At 58.1% G+C, this 20,123-nt stretch overlaps 2 protein-coding genes across 5 annotated transcripts in view; one reads left to right on the top strand and one right to left on the bottom strand.

Moving 5' to 3' along the window:
* LOC111160883 (LIM zinc finger domain containing 2) overlaps nucleotides 1–6,155 on the top strand; it is a 40,331-nt gene extending 34,176 nt beyond the window's left edge. For all 4 annotated transcript variants that reach the window (XM_022524281.1, XM_022524280.1, XM_022524277.1 and 1 more), the window contains exons 5-10: nucleotides 2,429–2,578; nucleotides 3,232–3,382; nucleotides 4,356–4,448; nucleotides 4,994–5,042; nucleotides 5,182–5,257; nucleotides 5,859–6,155. In XM_022524281.1, coding sequence (XP_022379989.1) covers nucleotides 2,429–2,578; nucleotides 3,232–3,382; nucleotides 4,356–4,448; nucleotides 4,994–5,042; nucleotides 5,182–5,257; nucleotides 5,859–6,006 — 667 coding nt within the window. In that variant the 3' untranslated portion in view covers nucleotides 6,007–6,155. The remainder of the gene's footprint in view (nucleotides 1–2,428; nucleotides 2,579–3,231; nucleotides 3,383–4,355; nucleotides 4,449–4,993; nucleotides 5,043–5,181; nucleotides 5,258–5,858) is intronic.
* Nucleotides 6,156–7,629: 1,474 nt separating this feature from the next.
* Nucleotides 7,630–20,123, bottom strand: part of LOC111160867 (myosin VIIB) — a 109,340-nt gene continuing 96,846 nt past the window's right edge. Inside the window, exons 31-47 of the mRNA XM_022524252.1 lie at nucleotides 18,226–18,343; nucleotides 18,011–18,137; nucleotides 16,824–16,990; nucleotides 15,732–15,913; nucleotides 14,778–14,908; nucleotides 14,349–14,506; nucleotides 14,008–14,161; nucleotides 13,391–13,546; nucleotides 12,368–12,473; nucleotides 11,152–11,265; nucleotides 10,771–10,858; nucleotides 10,085–10,191; nucleotides 9,404–9,589; nucleotides 8,998–9,114; nucleotides 8,744–8,827; nucleotides 8,424–8,543; nucleotides 7,630–8,044 (exon numbers count right to left, since the gene is read on the bottom strand). Of these exons, the coding sequence (XP_022379960.1) occupies nucleotides 7,943–8,044; nucleotides 8,424–8,543; nucleotides 8,744–8,827; nucleotides 8,998–9,114; nucleotides 9,404–9,589; nucleotides 10,085–10,191; nucleotides 10,771–10,858; nucleotides 11,152–11,265; nucleotides 12,368–12,473; nucleotides 13,391–13,546; nucleotides 14,008–14,161; nucleotides 14,349–14,506; nucleotides 14,778–14,908; nucleotides 15,732–15,913; nucleotides 16,824–16,990; nucleotides 18,011–18,137; nucleotides 18,226–18,343 (2,217 nt within the window). The 3' untranslated portion in view covers nucleotides 7,630–7,942. The remainder of the gene's footprint in view (nucleotides 8,045–8,423; nucleotides 8,544–8,743; nucleotides 8,828–8,997; nucleotides 9,115–9,403; nucleotides 9,590–10,084; nucleotides 10,192–10,770; nucleotides 10,859–11,151; nucleotides 11,266–12,367; nucleotides 12,474–13,390; nucleotides 13,547–14,007; nucleotides 14,162–14,348; nucleotides 14,507–14,777; nucleotides 14,909–15,731; nucleotides 15,914–16,823; nucleotides 16,991–18,010; nucleotides 18,138–18,225; nucleotides 18,344–20,123) is intronic.

The raw sequence follows: 20,123 nt of genomic DNA, 5'->3' as shown, positions 1-20,123 counted from the left end.
CTATCGTTGGGGAGTAACTACCATGTGAACTATCTTAAATTTGTTTTTCACACAGTCCCATGCAGTCGGGATTGTTGCCCATTTTACAGATGGGAAAACAGGCTCAGAGAGGTGAAGTCACTTGCCAGGAAGTGGCAGAGCCGGGATTTGAACCAAGTACATGCCACTCCAAAACTTACGATTTGTGTGGGTTAATGTTTTGGTTCATTCTGGTTTTTCTTTTGTACCTTGATGCTTGAATTCTTAGGTACTGTCTTCATTCTACCTAGAAAAAAATTCTGCAGATTGTCCTTAGATCTGGTACGGGGATCTAGTCTGTTGGAAAGATGTTTCCCTGTGTGCCTGGATGGCTCAGTCAGTTAAGCGTCTGGCTTTGGCTCAGGTCATGATCTCGAGGTCCTGAGATTGAGCCCCACATTAGGCTCCCTGCTTAGCGGGGAGCCTACTTCTCCCTCTCCTCCCTCTCTCAAATAAATAAATAAAATCTTAAAAATAAAAAAAAAAAGATGTTTCCCAGATAGGGTTCCTTGTGGGGCACTGGGCTCCTCAGTTTGTTCTCGGCTGGGAGTCAATGACCAGGGCCCGGCCCCTCCCCTACGCTGCCTCACGTGGAGGTCCGGAAGGACTAGCTCACATCCATTTGACGCGAGGGTGTCTGGCTTCTTCTGTTGTTGGGTGATTGCTGACAGTAGCTGTGAGGGCATGATTGTTGCAGCAGAATTGTGGGGGGTTGGGCTAATTTCTATATCTTTGGAACAGAAGTCATTCTGTATGGCTTGAGTGATGTCATAACGCTAATAGTAGTTACCAAAATTGGGATTGGGGTCGTAGGGCATAAATGCTGTGTCTGTGACAGAGGCACAAGCTGGTGGCAGGTGTGGTGTGGAGAGCGTGAGCCACGGTAGTCTGGTGGCTGGGGGAGCATCTCTGCTCAGACCTGCTGTGGCAGAGGGTCTGGGGGTCTGGGGGAGGAGGTGGGGACAGGGATCTGGGGACCGAGGGGGCAAAACCTTAGTCAGGGAGATGAAGACTGCAGCGACAGGCCACATTTGTATCCCATGGGTAGGTGGAGTCGGGGCCCTGGTGAGGGGCCGGCTTCCAGTACTGGTCTGGCTGTACTGTCATGGGAGATGGTACCCACTGTCTCTCCCTTCCTCTCTTCTACAATCATTCATTCACTCATGTACTGGAGACTCAGCCTGAGCTGCTAACCTGATTGGGCACAGCCTGCAGCCTGTCAGCAAGTGGCTACCGGGCACTCATTTGGGCCCCTTGGCCTTCCCACCCACCAGGGAGATAAAACACAAACAAGGCAAGCAGACAGCAGTGTTGTACTGCGGGAGTCCAGACCCCAGTGAGGTGGCAGACATTGGGGTCAAGGCCATGGATAGTCAGTGGGGCTTCCTGGTGTCTAGGATCTGCCCATCACACCTGGTTGGAGGATCCTGAGTCTGAGAGTTAATCTCTTAACTAGAGTTCTTGATCTGCCCGTAAAAGAGGCTGACTGTGGGTGTCAGGTCCCTGTGGAGGCTGCTGAGGGGTAGAAAACCTCCCTGTGGATGGGTGCCTGGGAAGACAGGAAGGGAGGGCCCGGATGCATCAAGAAGGCTTACAGACTGGGGCGGCAGGTGGGGGATGGGAGTAATGGATTGGGGCCTTTGTACATCTTTGCTTGGGGACCCTGAATCTAAATTCCCGCCACCTTTGAGGCACAAGGAAACAGAAACCATGTTGATTTCTCTCTCAGTAGAGATCACAGCTGTTGCCCAATGCAAGGAGTAGCATCAGAAATTACTCTGAGTTCTTTACAAAAAAGACTCTGTAATGATAGTTCCTGGGTTTGGGGGCCTCTGTCTGACACAGCTGTGCTTGTCTTTGGAGACAGAAAGCCTGTAGAATTACGGTCCCTCTTTGTCTGACAGACCCCAAAGGAAGGGGTTGTGTAGGCCAGATGGACCTGGCCCTCTGTGGTCTTCTGCTGAGCACAGCAGGGTTTTCAAGCTAACAGTCACGATTCAGTTACACGCCCACGTTCAAAGATATTTGAAAATGAAATTTTATCTGCAGCAAATGGCAATGAAATGTCTATTCTATTCCATACAATGTCCTAGGCTCAGAAAAAGTGGGGAGAAGAAAACTATCACATTTGCTCTACCATCCAAAGTCGGCAAACACCAACATTCTGGTGTATTTTTGTTTTCCAGTGCCAGAGTCCTTTTTGGTAAGGGCACGGCTGTAGGCTTCATGGCCGCAGGATTAGTTAGCTTGCCTTTCTGGACCACTGGCTGAGCCTCTTGAGGCTTATGGGCACTGTTAAAGCTGCAGGCGGGAGCCCAGGGACCTCTTCTCCCAGGAGGTGAACCATGCTATGTGGGGAGGAGAGGGGGAGTGGGCAGTTGGCACCTAACACTTGCCTCACTTCCCACAGGCACCTGTGCCGGCCTTGCCACAACCGGGAGAAGGCCAAGGGTCTGGGAAAGTATGTCTGTCAGCGGTGCCATCTGGTCATTGATGAGCAGCCCCTTATGTTCAAGAATGATGCCTACCACGCGGACCACTTCAGCTGCACCCACTGCGGGTACGTCCACAGTGGAGTTCCTGTGCCAGGGGCAGGTGGTGAGGTGGGCAGGACCTGCACCCAGGGCAGTGAGGGGACAGGAGGGGTGGACCAGTCTGAGAAAGGTGAGGGGCAGACATAGAGGGCATCGCTGCAGGAAACGGCTCCCTCTGGGCCCCCATTCAGGGAGCCCCTTGCATGAAGTCCCGCTGGACACAGGGTGAGGGAGGGCTGGGCCCCTGGAAGCTGGGAGGAAGGAATCAAAGGCTTTGAGGGCCAGGGCAAGGAGGAGGGGTTGGTGCTGGTGTTGGAGAGGGGAGGAGAAAGGAAAGAAGCTGCGGAGGATTCCCTCATCCCTGCCCCAGACACCCAGTCTGGTGCGGAGGGGCCGAGAACAGATCTGCTTCTCAGAGGGCCCGACAATGCACAACACAGACTGCCTTCTGCGAGGCCCTTGCGGGAATCTTGTGCCCTGGGGCCTGTCTGGGGCACAGGAAGTCCCTGAAGAGACCAGAGATCAAAGAGCTGCCCACCCTGGGCACTGTTTTGGACCAGAGTGGGTCCTCTCTGGAAGCTGCTCCCTGGGGCTGGAGGGGCTGGTGGGACCCACCAGTGCCAGGGCGGGCCCTGCAGCGGGGCAGCGATGTCACCTGCGGCTCTGCTCTGTCTCCCAGGAAGGAGCTGACTGCAGAAGCCCGAGAGCTGAAGGGCGAGCTCTACTGCCTGCCGTGCCATGACAAGATGGGTGTCCCCATCTGTGGGGCCTGTCGTCGGCCCATCGAGGGCCGTGTGGTCAACGCGCTGGGCAAGCAGTGGCACGTGGAGGTGAGCAAGGCCAGGAGGTTGGGGGGTGCCCCAGGCTCATTGTTATATGTGGAGTCTGGCCCTGCAGCCCTTCCACGCTCCCACCCCCAGGCCATGGAGCTTGCTCCCAGCAGGGACCCTCCTCCTTGATGCTGCCCCTCTTCATGCCTGGCCTACCCTGGGAGACAGGAGACCTGAGTGCACAGACCACGGTCAGGCAGCTGTGCCCACCTACTTTCCTCCCCCTCTTGGCCTTCTAGAGGATTCCAAAGTCATGAGAGAACCTCAGGGACAGTCTGCTCAAGACACCCCGTGGGGTTATGGTTGGCAGAACTGGCTGTGTCCGGCCGCATAGAGACATGGAAGCTGGGCACACCTGCTGGCTTAGCTCCTCGGGTGTGTCTGCCTGGGTCACCTGGAGCATTCACCTCTACCCTGCGGGCTCTCACAGTCTTAAAGATACTAGCTGGAAGGGAGGCTTCTGTTCCCTGATGCCCTGGCTAGGTCTGTGTCCCAGAAGCTGTCTTGGGTGGCCTCTTTGGAAAGGTTCTGATGCAGGCCCTGTCCTGGTCCCCAGCCCCCTGTGAGGAGGGCAAATCCCCACACACCACAGGAACTGGAAGATGCTGCTCAATGACCCGGGGCCTGCAGGGGATGCCCACGGGAGGCAGACACATGCGGTCTTCCGGGGAAGCACCCTGCGTATAACAGAGGAGCCCCCGTGGGGAGGTCCCACCACGCCCCAGGCACCTCACCAATGCCTGACAATATGGGCGGAGTTTGGTGGCCTGGGGGGCAGCCCTGGAGAGGATGGCAATGCGTGTCACTGTGCATTGGGGAAAGAGTGGGACCTGCTCACTCATGGGAGGTCCATGGTGATATCGATCCCACTGCCCAGTGGGGAGCCCACTGAGGCACTCCATCCCATGGGCCACTGTCTCCCAGGGTGGCTGCTCCAACCTTAAGCTGCCCTGACTTCCCCCTGTCCTCTCAGCACTTCGTCTGCGCCAAGTGTGAGAAGCCGTTCCTAGGGCACCGGCACTATGAGAAGAAGGGTCTGGCCTACTGTGAGACCCACTACAACCAGGTAGGGCCTGGGAGCAGAGAGTGGATGGCTGGGGCCTGCGGAGGCCCAGGTGTGGACAGCAGCTGTGGGGCTGTGGGGAGCCCTCAGGGAGGTGATGTGGTGTGAGCGCCTGGAACGCTGCATGCACCCATCTGGGCAGGAGAGGACGAGGGCAGCCCCTCAGAGCCCTCGGTGGGTGTGGAGGCTGGGCTGTGTGCTCAGTGTCATTTGAGACACTGACCCAGACCTGCCATGGGAAGTGAATGAGAGGTCTCTGTGAGGTCCTGGGCTCATGGGGGTGACCTGTGCTGCCATCCTTCTCTCTCCTGCCAGTCTGGCAGAGCTGCCCAGTGGCTGTGGTCCAGAAGTTGGGGGTATGGCCCTGGCCCAGCCTTCTCATGGACACCAGCAGGAGCAACGGGCCCACCCTGGCAGGAAGGGCCCAGGAGTCTTGGGAGGATGCCTGAGAGCAGCTGTTTGGGGTGGGATGGGGGCCAGGTGTCAGCCTTGGCCCCGAGCTGGGGCATGACTACCTGCCACAAGTTTGACACCTGCTTTCTTTACAGCTCTTTGGGGACGTCTGCTATAACTGCAGCCATGTGATTGAGGGTGATGGTAAGGCTCCTCTGTCCCTGTGCCCCCTCCCCCCTGCACGTGCCTGCTCTCCCTCTGGCATGTTGGTCCTGCAGCTGCAGGCCCAGCTGGTCCTGGGCCAGCCTGGGCCTGCTCAGCCTGCTCGCCCCTGCCCCCACAGTGGTGTCGGCCCTCAACAAGGCATGGTGCGTGAATTGCTTCTCCTGTTCCACCTGCAACAGCAAGCTCACCCTGAAGTAAGTGGTGCTGGCCTCCTGGGGGTGCCAGGGCAGGGTTGGCGGAGTGGGACCTGCCCAGCATCGGCCTCCTCCTGGAGCCTGTCGTGGGGGCTCCAATTTGAGAGCGCTTCCCCTGGTTTCTTCATCAGGCTTTCCCTGGATGCCTGCTGTGGTCAGGCCCTGGGGGTGCAGTGGCAGCAAGGGGCAACCCCAGCCTATGGAGGCAGATTGAGGGGCCCCTTGGGCAGGGTGAGAGTGGGAACGATGTGAGCCTCCAACACACCAGCAAAGACACTGGGCTCTGAGGAGGGAAGGGCATTCCAACTCAGGGAACAGCATGTTCAAAGGCAAAGGAGTCAGACCGCTGGCTCCTCCATGAACCACAGGAGGTGCAGAAGGGCTGGATCTGTGAGGTGAAGGGGAGTCCAGGTTTCTGAGGACCGCAGGGAGTCGTGGACGGTTCTGGAGTATCAGAATCTCCTGAGAGGGAAAGGAGGCCTGGAGGCCTGTTTCCTTGTCTACTGTGACCCCTGGCCAGAAGCTCACTCAGGGACCTGGACTGCTGTGGGCTGAGTTGGTGGGGCCTGGGGCTCTTCTGACTGCTGGACTTCTTCCCCAGGAACAAGTTTGTGGAGTTTGACATGAAGCCTGTGTGTAAGAGATGCTATGAGAAGTTCCCACTGGAGCTGAAGAAGCGGCTGAAGAAGCTGTCGGAGCTGGCTGCCCGCAAGGCCCCCCCCAAGTCGGTGGGCCTCAACTCCGCCTGAGCGGCCTCCTGCCTGCCCTCCACCTTCATCTCCCCCTTCCTGCTGGTGCCCCCTTCCCTTTGCTGCCTCCAGTCCTCATCTCTGCTCCTTGTCTGTGGCCTCCCCCTCCTTCCTTCCCTCCTTCCCTCCTTCCCTCCAGTATGCTTCTCATCCCCTTCTCTCCCTCCCCCATCTCCTTCCCCTGCTCTCTTGGCTCACCACCCACTCTTTTGGCCCCTAGTCCCTCATCTCCACCTCCTCCCCAGGCCTCTCTTTTCTCTCTTGCCATGGGCTCCTCACTTTCCTTTTATGTAGGCATGGGGCAGAACAGGGCCCTGGAACCTGTGACAGGCCTGTGCCCACAGCCTTAGGTCAAGTCCTGCAGGGATATGAGCGAATCAGGGCCTGGGGTCACCTGGCCATGGGGCCCTGCTCATCCTGACCTGTCCCATTCCTGCAGGGGCACCTGGCAGCTCACATCCTTCTGTGGGAGCTTGGCCAGCCTCCACCCAGAGTGGTCCCACTGTGCACACATGGCTCTGGGGAGGCCACAGCCAGGCAGCTGCTCCAGCCCCGTGACCCTGGCCATGCGGATGGGGGCCTCTGGGGAACCACCTTTGACCCTTGGACACACACACACTCAACCATGTAGGATCCTTGTGCATAAACTGCCACCGCACCCCACAAATCATCAGGGGGGATACGGACCCCCTCCCATCATCACTCAGGAGACCTCCTTCCTGAAATCCAGTCTGGGCCACGGGCCACTATGGTTCCCCCAAGCTCCTCTGTGGTCCCCGTAGCAGCTCGGGTTCCCTGTGTCCTCCTCCCCCCACAAGGGCACATGCTGATCCTCTGGGTGCAGCCAGCCAGGGGCTAGAAGGTAGTGGGGTTGGGTGGGTGGCTCACTCCGAACCTTCAGGGACCACACTTCCTCCGTGGCCAGCACAGGACCTGGTGCTTGCATAACGAATGAAGGCTTATTTACACGACCACTTGGCCTGTGTGGTTTCTGTCGTGAGAGTGAGGAGATAAGGCAGCCCCTGTGGGCATACTGCTTTGGGGTTGTGGAATGCTTAGAGAGATGGACACCAAATAGGACAGGTGAGAGAAATGTCCAATTAGGACCCAGCTCTTGTTGCCCTCAGGCTTTGGAGACCAGTCCAGCTGGAAACCCTCAGTCCATGAAGCCTGGCCAGTTGGGGAAGATGGGTAGGATGGCGCCTGCCAGCACGGTGGGGATGAACCCAGGCCACTAAGGCCCTGCGTCCAGCTCTGCTCCCACCTGGGCCCAGGCTGGCCTTTGTGGGAAGCCAGCAGCCAGAGAGGGAGGCCTGGCCTGCACCCCCACCAGGCCCTCCCACAGCAGTTATATGCCCCAGGGCCCTGTGGGGGAAGGAGAAAGGTGTGCCAAGGGGCCTGAGGGAAGAGGCAGGAGGGAGGGGGAAAGCAGACAAAGGGAGGGGGAGAGATCAATGAAGTCATTCCCTGAGAATGGAGTTGTCCTCCAGGCATACCTCAGAGGAGTCACCATGCTTTTTGCTTTCTCTGGAAGAGATCTTTTGCCGGCCAGTGCCTCCTAGGCCTCCTGCCCACCTGCCCACCTGCCCACCCCCGTCCCCGCTTCTCTAGCACATTGCACAGTGCTTCAGGAATTTTTATTTTACATTCTTGGGGGAGTCCTTTCAGCCATCCACCCATCAGCCTGGAGGCCTGACATTCCGGGCTCCGCACTGGGCTCCGCACTTTGTCCTCCATGGTCAGCCCCTCAGGAAAGGAGGCCTGCCTGGTATGCTGAGGGTTGTGGGGGTATGTTCTGGGGAGAGGGAAGCATGAAAAGCTGCCTGCAGAAGGCAGGCCCTGGGCCTTTGGAAAGGGCCACCTTTCCAAAGGGCCTTTGGGAAGTGCCACCAGGGTAAGGGTAAGGGTAAGTGAATGGATACACCAGCTCCCGGTGCTAAGGATCAGCCTGGGCTGGGGCCTGGGAGCCCTGCTGCTTGTTCATGGTGCTCAGGAGCTGCTGCACATACGAGGTCAGCAGGTCATCCATTTTGTAGCCCTGGACAGGGAAGGGTGGGGTTGGAGGCTGTGAGGGGCCGTGGTGGTGCCCTGCTTCTGCCTCAAGGACACACTGCTGAGAACATAGTCCTCCTCCTTCCTCAGAGAGGCCCAGGACCACAGGGGGCCCACACCAGACCTTGCCACTATGGTCCCTGGATGACAGTCCCAGGCTTTTTCTTGCTGGTCCTCCTTCCTGGCTCTGTTGGCCCAGCCTGGCCTAGCCCACCCTGGGCACAGGAAGTCAGGCCCTCAGTGTAAGCCACTTGCCTGGTGGCAGTCCGGGGCCAGGTTTGGGGAAATGTACTCCCTGGTGCCTCCGTGTCCTGTGTGTCTGGGTTGGGGGAAGGGACCAGAAGGCACCCAGGACTGGGACTCACCAGAGAGGTCTCACACAGCAAGCGGCTACCCCGGGCCAGGCTCCCCAGTGCCATGTGGAAGTAGGTGCTGCCACTGCTCCAGCTGGAGATCTTGGTGAAGGGGTAGGTGGTGAGCAGTTCCTGAGGGCAGAGTGGGCAGGGTGGGTAGGACCCAGCTCCAGCCCAGGGAGCCTAGGGACCCTAGGACCTGAGCTGCTGCTCTGGGGTCCTCCAGAGTCCATGGGTCATGGGAGTGGGCATAGAAGGGCAGGGGGGTACCACCTGTGCAGGGGTGTGGGACCCTGGCAGCTTCCCCAGCCCTGCTGGGGCCCTGCTGCTACCTTGGTCTTGGGGTGGATAAGCAGAACCCCGTGCCGGTTGATAGCAATGAGGATGATGTCCGGGTATGAGGTCTCCGAGGTTTGCTGGGGAGGAGGGCACAGTGGTCACAGTCAGCCAAGGAGGCCAGGGGGCCACTTCCCTGAGGCACACATGTGCACACATGCTCCTTCCAAACCAGCTGGCCAGGCCTGCCCCTAGATGTGTGTTTAAGGAGGAGCTCAGGCTGCTGGGGCCAGAGCTGGGTGAGGCTTACCTTCACTTCAAAGAAGGCAGATCCAAATGTGGGCCACCGGCAGATCCACTGGAGGAAGGCCACTTTGGCCTCCTCTACTGTCTTGTCCTTGTGTTTGTCATAGGCCAGAAGGATGTTCTAGGGGAGGTAAGGGCCAGTGAGGGCCTGAGCAGGCCGACCACACAGGGTCCCCAAGGCCCCTGTCCAGAGCAGCGCCCGTGTGCTTGCAGCCAGCCTGGAGGGCACTTAGAGTCAAATGTGTCCTCTGCACACAGGGAACCCATTTCTGGGGTGCTGTGAACAGCATGGGGAAGGGGTGACAATCATAGACCCAGCCTACCCTCCATGCCCAGAAGGTGCTCATCTTGCCCAATTGGGGCCCGGCGCCCTTGTACCCCAGGGTCCCCTCCCCAGCCCCATCAAGGACCTTTCTCCATTCCTCGGATGACATGAGGCGTGTGAGGTTCTCAGGCACAAGATCCCGCAGAATCTTGGGGATACTAGCCAGCTGGGACCGGTCGTTATTAAACTGGGCCTTGTAGATGAGGCCGGCCAGGTGGATGGCATCCTCCCGTGAACACTTGTGGAACCCACGAAGGTACTTGGGCAGCTCCTGAGTGATGGACATGTTGGCTTTAGGCTGCTGCCCAAACCCTTCATGCTCAGGTGGCAGAAGTATTAGCTCTGGGGACAGCCAGGAGACAGAGCCAGCAAAACCCTAAGCCCTCAGGGAGGGTTTCTGGCAGGGGCAATGGCCATCAAGTCAGGGCACGGCTCCCTGACATCTCACCATGGAGGTGGTGGCCTGCCCTACCCTTATGTAGTTGGGACCCTCTGTTCCTCCCTCTCCCAACAATTACTCTGCAGGGGCTGGTACAGTCAGTGTCCCCAAAGGCTGCTGTCCCTCTGCTCCTGGCTGTGGAACCCTCAGGACCTCAGCCCACCCACCACATGGGGCCTCAAGGGCCTCCAGAAGCCCCTGGAGAGGCTAGGTGACCCAGAGCAAAGCCGCAGCTGGCCTGCTGTCTCCTCTACCATCTCTCAAGGCAGGTGTGGGTGAAGTGATGGTGTGCCCAAACACCCACCAGGAGTGAGCCTGCCCGGGTACCTGGTGGTAATGAAGTATAGTGTCTGCATTTGTGTCCTTCCCTGGGGTCACGCTGAGCCACAGTTTCCGCATGAAGTACACCTGGTAGGGGAGCGTCACGGGGGCCCCTGGGCAGGGCGGGCAGTGAGTGCCAAGGCTGTCCTGTGGTCCAGCAGACTCCTGGACCTGTACTTCCCACCCCCTCTAGTGGCCAGGGCATTGCCACCCACCTCCTTGGAGCACATGGCCTGCAGCACGTGTATCCTGAGTCTCCCCCCACACCCCTGCCATCGCTGCTGTGGTTGCTCCTGACGCCTCTTCTACTGAAAAGCCTCATCCCCTCTTCCTCCCTGACCACCGACTCTTTCTCATCCCTCAGGAATAGTGCAGAAGCCACCCTCTCCAGGGATCTTCCTGGACCTCTCTGTGGGGGTCAGGCCCCCACAAAGCCTTCATCACCTTGCAGCCCAGCCATCTGTTCTAGGCCTGACGCCATGCCCTCCCCCTGCCCGCTTGGCCCCAGCTGTAGCCAAACCCATGACCCAGGAGATTTAAAGGGGAATGAATGAATGAATGAATGGGCAGGGACCATGCAAGAAGTGCCAACGGAACATTCTGTCCCTGGCCCCGGGAGGCAGACTCTCCTTTCCCCCGGACCCCTCCATCCCAACCACATCCCTCCTTTGTCTCCACCCTGCTCCCCTTACCTTCTTTTTGGGGCTTGTTTTTCTTCACCCAATCAGACACTTGCCGCAAGGAATCAAAGAAGAAGTCTCCCTCCTTCTGGCTGATGACCTGGGGTGGGTGGGGAGGAAGGGAGAGGGTAGAAGGGCTTCCAGGGGAGAGCCCACCCCGGGAGGCGCTAAGGGCCTGGGTCTGGTCAGCCCATCTATGGCTGGGGAGGCTAGGCGCTGCTCAGAGCTGGCTCTCACTTGCTCCCACACTGTGCTGCTCCATAAGCCCACCTCCCTTCATCCTGACAGCCTGTGTGTAGTGAGGGACCTGGCCCAGTATGCAGGGGAGAATGCCACGTACATCAGACATCCACCCACCCTTCCCGCCACCCTGGCCTGGCCAGCTGAGCGCACCTTGTCTGCGATCTTGATGAAGAGGCTGCAGCCTTCCCAGGAGGCCAGCTGGAGCCTGGTGGCGACGCTTTGGCATACGTCCCGCACCCGGGTATTGGTGCCCACCTCCAGCATCTGGGCGGAGAAGCAGTGTGTGCTCGTCTCAGGACAAGGCTCAGCCTGGGACCACCATGCACAGACTGGTACTCTTCTTCTCAAGACTGGTGGGAGCGGCGCCTCAGTGGCTCACTCACTGAGCGTCCACCTTGTGATGGCCGCTCAGGTCATGATCTCAGGGTCCTGAGATTGAGCCCCATGTGGACTCTGTGCTCAGCAGGGAGTCTGCTTGACATTCTCTCTCCCTCTCCCTGTTTCTCTGCCCCACCCCTGCTCCTGTGTGCTAACACATGAGCTCTCTCTCTCTAAAGTAAGTAAATAAGTCTTTAAAAAAAAAAAAAGATTGGCTAGACATGCTGTAGCCTGAGAAGGAGAAGCCTTCCCTTGTAGAAAACTAACCAGATGCTTACGTTGTTCTGTCAGAGGTCACAGTCTTGGGGGCCCAGGAGGCCTGGCCTTTGGAACTTGCTTTGAGAGCCCTGTGGACAGACTGTGGGAACTTCCCCTGTGGGACCCATAGTCTCCAAGACTGCAGAAGCCACACTGCTCTGGGAAACACTGCAAGGGAGCACGGTCCTCTGCCCTTCTGCTCTTCACTGCTGCCACGTGGCTGGGGGCCTCTCTGCAGGCCGGGGCCTCCTGTTTCCCCTCCCACCTGTCCTTTACCATCCCCAGCAGCCAACAAGGGCTCTGCCCACAGGTGCCCCTAGTGGCAGCACCTCTGCTCCCATGCCCCAGGGCAGGGTGAGAAGCCCGTAGGGGTCCCATGCCCTGGGACTCAGCTTCATTGACCACCCTTGTGGCTTCCTCGTGGCCACCCCCGAGGCCTAGGGTGGTGGGAAGTCCTGCCCCTTCAGGACTTCCCACTACCCTAGGCCTCGGGGGTGGCCACTCCCTGTGCTGGCCTTGAACCCCTGAGGGTGGGTGGGGGCACTCAGTTAACCTCTGATGGTCCAGGTAGGAGACAGAGGGTGGAAGGCTCCCTCTAACTCTGAAAACAGTGTCAGTCCGCTTGTTTTGGCTCTCCGTGGGTAACCACGCTGCAGAGGGGCTTTGTGGGGGTGGGGGGCTGCAGGAGGGGAGCCTGGGAGGCCAGTCCCTCAGGCGGGGCGGGGCTCACCTCGCTTGTGTCGTTGGGGAAGTAGATCTTGTGGCAGATGCGGGAGATGTTCTGCTCCATGGCCTCTACCTCCACTGGGTGTGGGGGCTGCTTCCGGGGCCCCGTCCTAGAGTAGTAGAGGGCTGAGCATGCCCCGCCCCCACTACCCCCAGCCCAGCCCAGGCCCCAGCTACCCCTTCCAAGCTAAACCTTGTGCCAGAAACAAACAAGTAACTCTGCACCCCCACTGGAGGGTGTAGTACTCAGGGGCTGCCCCTGCCTGGGGAGCTCAGCACCAGGCCCAGAGCCAGCCTGGAGTCACCCTCCAGGTGCCCCCCTATTCTGAGGAGGTGGCAAGGAGAAGGGGCCCCGGGCTGACCAGAGCCTCCTGGGTGGGGCACTGGTGGCCAGCAAGAGTTGGGTTCTCATTCTCACACAGCAGGGGCATTAGGTGGGAGTCAAGGACCCCCGCAACTTCTCTGAGGACCTTCTCTGAGGGCACCCACCTCCCTCTCCATGACCACGGCCAACCCACACTCTTCCACAGCCACAGGAGGCCGAGCCAGATAGGGCAGGTGGTGCGGATGAGAATCAAGGCAGACCCAAGGGAGAAGTGCCCCACGGTGGGAGGGCTGGCCACAAGGATTGGTAGGGACTGGCCTCAGATCTTGGTCACTCTTGCCTGGTTGGGTGGGATGATGGTGGCTTGGGGCACCAAGATCATACTGTGGCCTCCAGGCTGTTGTGCCCTCTGTCCCTGGACAGGCAGCCACTGGGGTAGGGATACGGCTAAGACCGAGTCTGCCAGCCGCCCCTACTGACCATCCAGGCCTCTCTGAGACCTTTAGAGCCTCCCTTTCCAGCTTCTGCCCAGCTTGCTGGGAGGCTGGTCCTGCTTCCTTAAACAGACACCAGCTTCTGGAGAGGACACAGAATTTGGCTCCACTGACAGGTGTCCCCACTGGACCACGAGCTCTGGAAGGGCAAGATGAGTCAGCACCCACATGCAGACGCTTTTGGGTGTGTGGGAACAGGCAGGCTCACCTCAGGATCCTCTGGAGGTGGCGGCTGCAGTCAGGGGCCAACAGCTTCTTCCTCCGTGTGTCGATGAACTTCTGAGTGTGGGGCAGCAGTGCCTTGCCAGGTGGGAAGAGGCCAGTGCAGAGCCACAGCAGCTGCCAGCCCCGCTCCTCGCTGTACCTGGGGGTGGCAGCACCCATCAGCCCAGAAAGGGCCCTGTTAGAAGCCCGGGCCAGCTAGGCACCTTGGGGAGATGGGGACAAGGAAGCCTGCTGCCCAGTGACCTGCTGCCTCAAAAAGGTTTTACACGCATAAAACGGGGAGGGGTACCATTATGCCCATTTCAGGGAGGAGTGCACTGGAGTTGAGAGAGCCCATGGTGTGCCCAGAACATAGGAAAAAGGATGCGAGAAGGTAGGGACCAGGGCAGGTCCATTTCCCTCCGTGCTTTCACCACCCCCAAGAGGTCAGAGGGACGGAAGAAGGTCCCCGCCTTCCCACAGCCGCTGTCAGCTCCTGAGCAGGCTGGGGAGCCCCCATGAGCTAAACACTGGGCCCAAGCCCTGGAGGCTAGGGTGAAGACTGAAGGGGCCTGGGCAGGGAGCCTGGTGCCCTCTGGCCCTGCCCCGTCCCCAGCAGACCTCTTGGTGTTGTGTGTCAGCTGCTTCAGGATCTGGCAGTAGACCTCATCCTGCAGGGCTGAGTCCTGGAGGGCCGACGAGAAGATCTGGTCGGTGAGCTCCACAGAGGTCCAGGCCTGTCGTGAAGGGTAGTCCCCCATGTACCTGAGGATAGGTGCTGCTGTCAAGGAGAATGTGCCAGCGTGGCTGCCTATCACCACCAACCGTGACCCCACATTGGCTCTTGACCCGCCTCGCGAGTTGCACGCTGCCTTGGCCCTGTGCTCCATGGGGCTGGTGCCCTTCATAGGGCAGCCATGGGGCCAGCACAGAGCTGGGCCAGGCTGGCTGGGGAAGGATATCGATGAAGATCTGACAGGCGAGGTCCCGGAGCTCGGCATTGGCATGGACACGCTTGAGCAGAGGCTGCCGCAGTGGCTCAGATGAGTGGGCCCAGAGGTGGCCCCGGGTCCGGGCCAGGGGGAACATGGCCCTGCTGACTGTCTCCTTTTCTGGAGCCCTGTCCGGGAATGGAGGCTTCTGTGAGGCCCTTCTCAAGCCCTCTTTGTCCATGTTTCTCCTTCCTCTCCCCACCCGCCTACCGTGTGTGCACTGTGAGGGGAGAGACCCAGGCTCACTCCCCTTGCCCTCCCGGGGTAGCTATGGGAGGGTCAGAGGGTTCCCTTTCCCCGGGAGGCCAGGTGGACACAGCACCTCCTTCCATGGCCTCCCTATAACCCTCAGGGATCACAGAAGGGCTGGCAGGGCCTGCTGGGGGCCTGAGTGGGCACCTAAAAAACTCGTAGGAGAACTCCTCCAGGGTGTGTGGCTTGTCCTTGGGCTGCTCCTCAGGCAGCGGCTCTGTGGGCCGCCCCTCCTGGGTGGCCATCTTCCGCTTCTCTGGTGACATGGCCAGCAAGCTCTGTGGAGACACAGGCCCGTGGGTCCCACTGCCCACACGGCTCTCCCCACGGGCTCCTTCCTGACCCGGTTGTCCAGGGCCATGGGAGGGGCTGACCACAGGGCTGCACAGGTCCTCCCGTGTCACCTTCTGTGTGACCCATGACCAGTGACTCAATGTCTCTGACCTGTTCCTTTTCCTTAGGAGGGCTGCTCAGACCCATGAGGGTCCCCTTGCCCCGGGCACCCCTCAGGGCCACCTCTCACTGGATGCTGTCTGCTTCGTTCCCTACCTCCCTCAGGCCCCAGCACAATGTCGCTTCCTCAGGGATGCTTTCCGGACAGTGCATGCCCCTAGCCTATCATTGGCTCCTAGAATGACCAGTGCTTCCTCCTGGTGACACTCTGTGACAGGCAGTGTGCCACATGCTCCTTGAGGGGTGAGTGGCTGTTGTGCTCAGTGCTGTCCTGCACGGGGCACACAGCTGGCACTCAGTATGGAAATCCTAGAATGCCTGTCTGTCCTGCCTCTCTGTGGGGCTGGTTTGGGGGGCCAGGGTGGGTGGAGACCTGGGCCCCCTTGGGTCAGGTTTAAATGAGTCTGACAGCAGGGAAGGACAGGTTTGTTCCCAGGATGTGCTGGGGTGGGAGAATCTATAAGCACTGGGCAAGGCTGGGTACAGACACTGTGCCAGCTTCGTGGTCACCCCAGAGGGATGACAGGGCCGGCAGGGTATGCCTCCTGGCTCTCTGCAAGGTGGCGCATGGGCCCCTGAGCTAGCAGCTGGGCTGTTTCCTCCTGTGCCCATGGGCACCCGGGCTGAGGACAGACAAACGTGTGTTACCAGCAGATGTGCTGAGGGCTTGGTGACCGCTGGGATGGCATAGAGGCAGGCCGTGGGCACCAGCCCCGTCTTGCCCGTCCTGTCGTTCTGGCCCAAGGTCCAGTTCTCTGAAGCCAACAGCCCCTGCTTCTTTGTCAGGATCAGCAGGTCCCCCTTCTTGAAGGGCAGGAGGGTGATGTCATCTGCGATTCCAAGTCATACACAGGGGCAGAAAAGCCACCACTTATCAAGGGCTGGGCAGAGGCCAGAGACTGTGCTAGCACCGTGGTCTGGCTCCTTTGGCAGGTGAGGAAAGCAAGAGACAGAGTGGTGGGCCCAAGGCCACAGCAAGGCTGAGTGGTGGCTGGATTCCCAGGCACACAGCCCCTGCAGGCAGGGCCGGGGAGCTATGGCTGCAGGCTGAGCCTCAGGGGATCTGCCCTCTGTGCTGTGAGGCCTCCTGAGCCTGTGTTCTCCTCTGTGAGTAGACAATAATCCCTCCCTCTTGGGCAGTTTGGGGGGTGGAATGGGCAACAGGGATGACATTTCTTCCTGCTGTAAGACCGCACACATAGCCTCTCCTCTCTGTCCCTGTGAGCGTCCCCCACCCCCAGGCCCCTGCAGTAACTACACTGCCTAATGCCCAGGAGTGCTCAGCTCATGCTGGAGTGCTGACCTGCAGGGACGGTGTGGCCAGCAGCTAGACTGCCCTAGCGGTCCCCCACCCCTGAGCTGTGTGACCCTAGACAAGCAGCTCCCCTTCTCAGGATCCCGGTTCCTTGTCTGTAAATGGGGAGACAGGGTGGCTATGGGGACGGGATTCAAAGCTCAGGCCGGTGGCCTGGCTATTCTCTGCAGGGGGAGGGAGGGGTGCCCCTGAGCTTCCTCAACTAGCTTCACCTTGGGGGCTTTGAGACCATCTCCTTTAACCCCTCATTTTGTAGAAGGGAAGACTTTGCCTAAAGCTGCCCCCCATGGTGCTTCACGGCCCTCTTTCCCTCTCTCTGCTCAGGTCCCTCCTGGAGTCCTGCTGCATGGCCACTGAGACATGGGGATGAGCCAGCCAACCTCCCACTGACCACACAATCTGCCCCTCCCCGCCTGACTGGGCACCTGTGGCTTTCCTGTCCTGCAGGGCCATGGCGAACACAGACCTCTCCTTCAAGCCCTCCAGAAACATGGCTACCAGCTCGGCGATGGCCACACTGCTGGGTGACATGAATTCGTACTCCTCTGCGTGCAGCGTGGAGAGTACCAGCCTCTGCCCACCCTGGGCCTCCCTGAGGGGACAAAAGATGCTATGTGACCAACGCCCTCTCCCGCCCTCCCTGTTCCAGCCCCTTGACAGCCTCAGAAGGGGTGGTCCTCCTGAGTTACAGACGACTTGACTGTGGGCACTGGTAGGGCCAAGGTCTGAGCTTAGGTCAGCCCACCTCCCAGGCACTACTCTGTATGGTGGGCAAATGACAGCCAGAGCTCAGGGTTCCCAGGGTGTGGGCTCAGCTCTGGGTGGGTCATGAGGTGGCTGGTGTGCAGGGCCACCACAGGGACATGGCAAAGAATGTTGGAATTGAGAGGAGGCACCGGTCTTGGCAAGCTTGGGTGAACTACCTCCTGTCTTAGTTTATTCCCCTGCATGCCGTGAGTACAAGTGCCCAGCATGGTCAGCCTGAGGAAATGGTGGCCACTGTGCGACCCCCCACCCATGCAATGGTAATGATTATCATGTCATGGCACCCAGAGGTCTGCTTTAACCAAGGGGGGCTCTGGCAGGGCACAGGTGGGCCTTCCCAAAGGGCTGGGAGGCATTCTCCGAAGACAAGAGGCCTGCAGAGCTATGGCGGTGGGGGTGTCTGAGGCCCAGCCTGGCCTGCAAGGCCACTCTGCCACACACCCAGCCTCCATCCCTTACTTCCTCTCTCAGATGATCCACACTTTCCACATGACCACTTCTCGCCCACGAGAAGGGAAGGGGCCTGTACCTAAATGCACACCCAAAAGGTTGCAAGCTTTCATGGCCCCTTCCAGGTCGATTTGGGTTTTAAAGTGAAAACTGAGAGAAGGATGCCTCAAGCGTAGATGTAGTACTTAATGGGGAAGTGCCAACCTGGTGGCCAGAGAGGGTAGGGTGCCAAGTTCAGCAGCCGTCACACTGTACCTGTCCATCCTCATCCCTGCACCCCAACCAAAGGCCAGGTACAATACGCCTCCCCTCTCCCTGTTCCTCCCAGAGCCCCCAAGGACTAAGGTTGAGTGCAAAGCGAGATTCCCTTTGGGACATCTTCCCTTGGGACACCCACCTGTTGGTGATCAGACTCATGACCTCTGGGAAAGAGAGTTCTAGGAGCATCTTCTCCTTCTGGTCCAGGAAGTATATCCCCTTCCAGTTAACAGCCAAGATCAGCTGAGTCTTGGGCAGTCGAGGGCCTGGCCGGGGGAGACAGAGGTGTGAAGCTTAGGTTGGCCCCACAGGAGACCCTGCCTACACCCCCTCACCTCCATCAGATCCCATTACCGGAGAGTGTGGTGACCTCAAAGAGCTGAGAGAAGAGCAGCGGCCACTGCAGGCGGGCAGCATCCACCACCTGCTCCTGCACGGCCAGCGGCTTTGCCTGCTTCTGGGTGTACCATGCCTGCGGGGGAGTCACAGCGGGTCACTTCCATCACTCATCTCTCACTAGACCCCGGCTTCCCCTTAGTGAGCTAACAGCCCAATGCCCACAGTGCTCATTTGCTGGATCATTCTGTGAAGCCTCTACCTGAAGAGAGGTCCGTGCCAGCGAGGGCTGGGGGGTAGGCTCTGGGGGGCTGGGCAGGCCTTTTTTACCCACCCTGGCGGGGGACCATTCATGGATGGTTTTGAGAGGGGAGGAAGGCTTGCCCCCTCTTTAGCATCAGGAGGCCAAAGGGCTGTAGATCAGGCTGTGACTCACTGCCTCATGGAAAGCTATGGAAAGCTATGAGTTGGGCTTATCCATGCGGGCTTGGGCCTGCTCCTGCCAACACGTCTGTGCCTTATGGGCCTATGTCTTGCTCTGTGCAGGATGCCTATCTTGCTGTGCATCTGTGTCCTTGATACCTCGGTCTGTCTTCTCTGGAGTTCTTCTGCCTATCTGCAGGCCACTCTCAGGGACCTTCATCTCAACCTGCCCCCAGTCGACTTTCCTTCCTCCCTCTTTCTTGGCTTCTTCTCCACCTCCCCAGCTCCTCCCCGTCTCCACTGCTCTGGGCCCATAGCTGGCTATGGTGTCCAATTGAACTTTCTTTTTACTGTTTGTTGAATAAAATGTTATTTCTCTTGTTGCCAGTTTAAAAAGTGGTTGGGAAACACTCATAGCCAAGATCCTGCAGCGTTAAGTGATGCCTCCTCTCTGAGGGGTGATCTGGCAATGGGTATCACGTACCAGGAACTGTGGAAAGTTCCTGTACTCTGAAATCTCTCTAGGAATCTATTCTGGAGATATACTGTGGAGCATATAAAAGTTGGCATCTACTAAGGGGTTCACCTGTTGTATTAATAGTGAAAAATGGAGAATGGCCTTACTGTTCATTGATAAGAAGCAGTAAATTATAATTCATTACTGCAGTACTATGCAGCCATTAAGAATGAACATAAAAAAAGAAGAAGAGGGGCGCCTGGGTAGCTCAGTGGGTTAAAGCCTCTGCCTTCGGCTCAGGTCATGATCTCAGAGTCCTGGGATTGAGCCCCACATCGGGCTCTCTGCTCAGCAGGGAGCCTGCTTCCTCCTCTCTCTCTGCCTGCCTCTCTGCTTACTTGTAATCTCTGTCAAATAAATAAATAAAATCTTTAAAAAATTTAAAAAAAAAGAAGAAGAAAAGAGGAAGAAATGAAAGAGGAAAAAAAAAGAAATGAACACAAAGATTTGTATTTAGTGACATGGAAATACGGCCCCATGCTATGTGATTAAGTGAAGAAACAGGCTGGAAGTTGCTATATGATACAATCCTGTGTTTATTTTTTAGAAGGTGTACGATTTATCTCTCTCCAGTCATATCTCAGTTGTGTAAGCATGAGTTTGGTCTTCTATATCACAATGTTAAGAACAGTGATCTCATTGATATGAGATTATTGGTGATTTCACTTTTCTCTGTCTATATGTTCTGATGTATTTGGTAATGTACATGTTTTAAGTGGTTTAATGAAAAAAATCTGTGTAACTATGTTTACTTTGGAAAAAAGTGGTTGAGTAACATTTCCTAGTTCTTTTACCCTCACCCCAACTCTCCCTTCCCAAATTACAAAGACCCCTCTTACCCATGTTCATTTGGGTTCACGTGTGCCTCTGGTCCCTCCCTCATATGAGTCCTAAAATCCCATGGTCTCTCTCCTGGGAGAGAGAAACACCCAAAACGACCAAGTGGGGTTTCCTTTCCCAAAATCCAATCACCAAG

Source organism: Enhydra lutris, unplaced genomic scaffold (genome assembly GCF_002288905.1).
Source record: "Enhydra lutris kenyoni isolate GAN:26980312 unplaced genomic scaffold, ASM228890v2 scaffoldscaffold78, whole genome shotgun sequence".
Taxonomy (NCBI): domain Eukaryota; kingdom Metazoa; phylum Chordata; class Mammalia; order Carnivora; family Mustelidae; genus Enhydra; species Enhydra lutris.
Note: the sequence above shows the minus strand (reverse complement) of the source record. Positions and strands in the feature narration are given on the sequence as shown.